At 42.7% G+C, this 5,197-nt stretch overlaps 1 protein-coding gene across 2 annotated transcripts in view; it reads left to right on the top strand.

Moving 5' to 3' along the window:
* The first annotated feature begins 248 nt into the window (after positions 1 to 248).
* Positions 249 to 5,197, top strand: part of UBXN7 (UBX domain protein 7) — a 73,576-nt gene continuing 68,627 nt past the window's right edge. Inside the window, exon 1 of one of the 2 annotated variants that reach the window (XM_004373592.2) lies at positions 249 to 365. In XM_004373592.2, coding sequence (XP_004373649.1) covers positions 293 to 365 — 73 coding nt within the window. In that variant the 5' untranslated portion in view covers positions 249 to 292. Of the gene's footprint in view, positions 366 to 656; positions 1,716 to 5,197 lie in introns of those variants that run through there. The other variant, XM_023728757.1, reaches the window with a different exon arrangement.

A 5,197-nucleotide genomic window follows, 5' to 3' on the forward strand; every position in this document is an offset into this window, starting at 1 on the left:
GAAAGCAGGAGCTGGTATGTCTACGAGGCTGGCCTTGGAGTTTGAAGAGGGAGGCACCAGCGGTTGCAAAGAAGGTTGCGGCGAGCAGACAGCAACCGAGCAGCCAATCCGGAGAGCCGAGAGAGCGCTCCCGGACCGGTTGGGAAGTGCGCCTGCGCTCACCGCTCAGCGGGCCAGGAGGGGCGGAGCATGGGGGCGGTCAATGAGCCTGCGCAAACCGCGCTGCGAGGTGGGGGAGGGTGGTCCGTGTGTGTCTGTGTTGTTGTTCGGCGGCAGCGGCGGCGGCGGTAAGATGGCTGCCCACGGGGGCTCCGCGGCGTCCTCGGCGCTGAAGGGGTTAATTCAGCAGTTCACCGCCATCACCGGTAAGAGATGCGGTTACCGGAAGGTGGAGAGTGGGGTCCGGAGCGGGCGGCGGGTCTGCCCCGGGCTTTCTCCTACCTTCATGCATTCCTCCCTCGGGCTTTACTCAAAGCTCCCGTCTTCCCTCCTGAGGAAGAAGCGACGACGGCGTCGGGGTCTCCGGGTTCAGGCGGGAGACGGCCCCTCTCGCTCCCCCCATCCTCGTTCGCGGTCTCCTCGCAGTTTGGAGGGGGATCCCTAATCCCCTGCCTGCCCGGACCCGGCGAGTGGGCCGAGCCCATCCGTCCCCGCCGGCCTGGGGACCTGGGGGCGGGAGGAGTGGGGGGCCGCACCCGGGCCACCGCCCTCCTCCTCCTCCTCCATCATCTTCCCGTCTTGTTTGGCCAGCCCTGGGGTGGAGTGCATCCCCTCACCTCCTCTTTTCTTTTTCCCTGGCCAGGTCATTCTCCCCCCGTCCCTGGCCTGCCCTTCCCCTTGCTGGGCCCCTTGGAGCCTTAGCTGTGGCCCTGGCTTGTTCGGGCCCTCCCGCCTTGACGGCGAGGCCGGTGGGTTCGGCAGCGCCTTTACCAATCCCGGGAGATCGGCCGCCAGAAAGGGGGGCTGCTAAGGAGTATCTTAGGAAGTGGGGTTTTAAGAGAAAAATGAGGGGGATCTCCTCCCCAAGCTTAATTGTGAAGGCCTGGAAGAATCCTGGGTGGCGTTTTCCACCTCCCTATAATAAAATCATAAAGACTGAGACGGTGGCGCCGGGGCCTCCTGCCGCTAACATAGGGATGGCGGCAGAAACTTCTCTGAGAGAAAATCTGCTTTTGGGTGTCTGTATCCCTCAAACCCTAGGCCTAGGTTTTTCTTTTTTTTTGGACCCCTGCGAAGGGCACACGCAGATCCTCTAACCGCCTGGAGGAAAGGCCCTAAGCCATTCTATGAATTCTCTCTGTCTTGGTTTCTCTATGATGGTGCTGAACTTTTTTTGCATGAGTTATTAGAGGGCGGAGCAAATGATGAAGTTCTCTGTGGAGTGATTTGAGAGAAGAGTACTCCATGTGCCTGAGTGTAATTTTGCCGTTCTAGTTTGTCATTTTGGAAGGAGGTCAGGATATTAGTTCCCTCGCCTAGCAGATCCTCTGTTTGATAATTTGTTAAGATGCAGACGATCTTTTCACTGTTAACATTCTTAGGGTTTGTCGTGCAAGATCTGGTTAAGTACAGTTTTACAGTTTTAACCAATACAGGTTGTTTGCTGGTTATCGTTTTATAATTAAAGCTAGTTTTGTTTTTTACTCTGCAGGTATAACTAGCTGTTTGATGCATTGTTAGCTAGCTTGTGGGCGTGCAGCATCATGCCAAAGATGGTAAAATAAAATTTGTAATAAAATTGGAGTGGGAGTGGAATGATAATTTTCATATTTATATTTTAAACTATTAAAGAAATAATGCATATTCCGTTACCTAAACAAACCACTTTTATGGGGGAAATTAGAAAATTATCATATATATAAGTTAACATTCGTGCATTATGTTTATATAGAAAAATCTTTGTAGTGAATCAGGTATAGAGTGAATATCTTTAATAATCCTTTCTTTAGGCTTCCTAGAGGTAGTTTAATTTAAGATGCCACTTATTTAATTTCAGTTTCTTATGCTGACTACTGCCCCCTTCAGGGACTCATATTGCTTTAACCTCACATTATCTCTTCTAATGTAACATTTTTGTTAGTTACAGACAAAAATCCAAAGTAAGGTGAGGTGAACTGACTCACTTTATTGTTTTTATTCTGTTTCTGTCTGCTAGTCTACACTGCTTGTTTCCTGGTCACAGGCCTTTCTATTCCTGAATCAAGTTGGGTTCTCTCCGTAGGCAGTGGTGTCTGAATTCTACAAAAGGGAAAATACCTTTAGATTGTTCTTAATGTGTTGTGAATTTTTATTAATTTTTTGAGTTTCTTTTAACAAGGTAGTGATTACCATTAGAAGCACACGATTGACTGCTCCAGTCCTTTTCACATATCTTAAAAGTAAATCTTGGGGTTGTCTCTCTTCACAGTAGTGTTTATGATAAGATGGTATTTGTTTTGTATGCATTGCTGGGTGAATTAGACTGATCTTAGGAGCTTATGCTCTGATTTCAAAAAGGTTTACTTATCTAGAAGTTCAACATTCTGATACAAGCAACTCATCTTCAAAAATGTTGCAAATCTTACCTTTTCTATGGCATTTAGTAATAAAGAAAGTTGAACAATTTCCTGGTAAATCTTATTTCTCACTAAATAAAACAAATTTCTATAGTATGTGTGCATGAACTAATGAATCTGTTTTTTTAATTATTAAAAAGATATCATGACAAACATGAAATAGTTTTGAAAAAAGGGAAAAACCTAATCTTCCACTCACATCAGTATTACTTATTTTACATGATATCTTCCAACTCTTGTTTGCATACTTATTTTTGCGTTATGGATCATAGTATACATAATTTAGAATTCTGAATTTTTCACTTAACATTACACCATAAACATTTTTCTGTGCTCACACTCTTTGATAAGCAAGTAGCCAAGGAAGTGATGTTCTCTGAAGTAATCGCATTAAGAAGTTACATACTGCCACCATTGATTGATACGTTCAGACCAATTTAAAGCTACATAGATTTAAAGCTACGTAAAATCTGTCCTGTTACTTTTTAGTCATACCACATTGTACATTATTCAGTTTGATTGCCCTTGATACTCATCACGCATGACATTGAATGACTGTTGGCTGCTTTTAGAAGTCTTATCAGTTCTCAGAACATGAAAGAATATGCTGCTGGATCTGAAGGTAATTCCAAGTGAACAATTTAAAAAAACGTTTTGAACCATGACAGTATCCCGTTAACACCAACTTGGGCTGACATGTATACAAAATGTACAGATGTAATCAGAATAACTCATGAGGCAGAGGGTCTGGGGACCATTATAGAATAGGTAAAAAATAAACAGGCAAATCAGAAGGTAAGGACACAATGTGGAGGCCTAGAAGAGTATAACAGGTTGCTAGTACGGAATTCCTTAATGCTTTGTGCGTAGTAGGCATGAACATATTTCATGAAATTATAGAATGTCAGTTGTAGAAAAGACCTTAGTTTAATCTTCTTTTCTGAAATTGTTGAATGGATGCATATTTATTTTAAAAATTAGAAACTGGTGTCGGTAGTATTTGGCTTTGTGGTCAATTTCAGTTTATATTTTATGTAATACATTTCTCTTTGGTTAGTATTAAAGTACATTTAAGTTCTCTGTATCAGAAAAAGTGGTTTCAAGTGTTCTAGATATCAAAAGAAAACTTTTAGCATTTTAAGATTTCAAAAGGTGATAATGAAGTTTGAGTAGAAGTTTAAGGGAGGTAATTTTTTGAGTTGTGAATGGAATTTCACGAATAAATTTAGTATTTATTGATAGGCTACTATGTACTAGGCATGCTTCAGATCCAGGGTTTACTGCCATGAGCAAGAAATGGTCTCAGACCTCAGAAAGATTAAATTTTAATGGGAATACAGAGATGTAAATAGGCATTGCTATACAGTGGGAGAATGGTGAGGTGTCATGGGAGCACAAAAGGGGGAAGTCAAGAAGGGTTTCCCAGAAGAAATAATTTCATAGCCAAAACGTAGAGGGTAGTTTATCTGGAGAGAGATGTTTTTGGCAGGAGGAACGTGTGTAAAGGCCTGAAAAAGAGAGGGTCAGACATACACAAAGGGATGAGAGAAGAGACAGTAGGTTTAGAGAATTAATGATAGTTCCAAATAAATAGAGCATAGCTGGTAGGAGATGCAATAAATGGAACTAAACAGAGAAGCAGGGAGAGCCAGATCATAAGGGCCCTGCAAACCATGTTGAGAAATCTGGGCTGTATTTTTAGTGTAGTGGGGAGTGACATAATCAGATTTGAGGTTTTTAGAAGGAGCTAATTGGCTATAGTGGAGAAGAGGAAGGTACAGAGATAGTAGAAGACTGTTGCATTAATCCAAGAAGGATACTGGTGCCCTAAAATAAGTCAGTGGCTGAGGAGTGGACTCTGAAAGATATGGGAAGAAATTGGAGGAGTCAAAATGCAGCTTAGGAATTCTATTTTGGACATCTGCTTATAATTTATAAAGATAATGGGATACAAGAGGTTCGGGGAGAAGGTGATTAGTTCTATTTTGAGTAAGTTAAATTGCTACCGGTGGGACTTCCAAATGGAGCTGTTCAATAAACAAATGAGTATTGGGTCTAGAATGAAGAGTTATATTCATGGCATTTGAAGCTGTAAAAGTGAATGATGTCTTGCAGGGGAGAGTTTAGTATAAAAAAGAAGAGGCTCTAGGACACAAAGCTAAAGGAACACCAATATCTGAGGAACTGCATAATAATAAAGTGCAGAGAAGACTAAAGAGAAACCAAGATGTAGGAGGAAGACGAAGAGAGAGTGATGGTACCTCAGACATCAGGAATAGAGTGATATCTCAGATGTTACCCCCCAGAAAACCAAACCTACTGCTGTCCAGTCATTTCCTACTCATAGAGATCATATAGGACACAGTAGAACTACCCCATAGGGTTTCTAAGATTTACACATCATTTTTTTTTTTAATTTTTGCATACAAAAATTTATACATACATTGTTAGGTGACTCTAATTGCTCTCCCCTTACTGTGACAGCACACTCCTCCTTTCCACCCCTGATTCCCCGTGTCCATTCAGCCAGCTCCTAACCCTCTCTGCCTTCCCATCTCACCTCAGGACAGAAGCTGCCCATTTAGTCTCTTGTATCTGCTGGAGCTAAGGGGCACACTCCTCATGAGTATCACTTTATGTCC

Source organism: Trichechus manatus, unplaced genomic scaffold (assembly GCF_000243295.1).
Source record: "Trichechus manatus latirostris isolate Lorelei unplaced genomic scaffold, TriManLat1.0 scaffold00026, whole genome shotgun sequence".
Classification (NCBI taxonomy): Eukaryota; Metazoa; Chordata; class Mammalia; order Sirenia; family Trichechidae; genus Trichechus; species Trichechus manatus.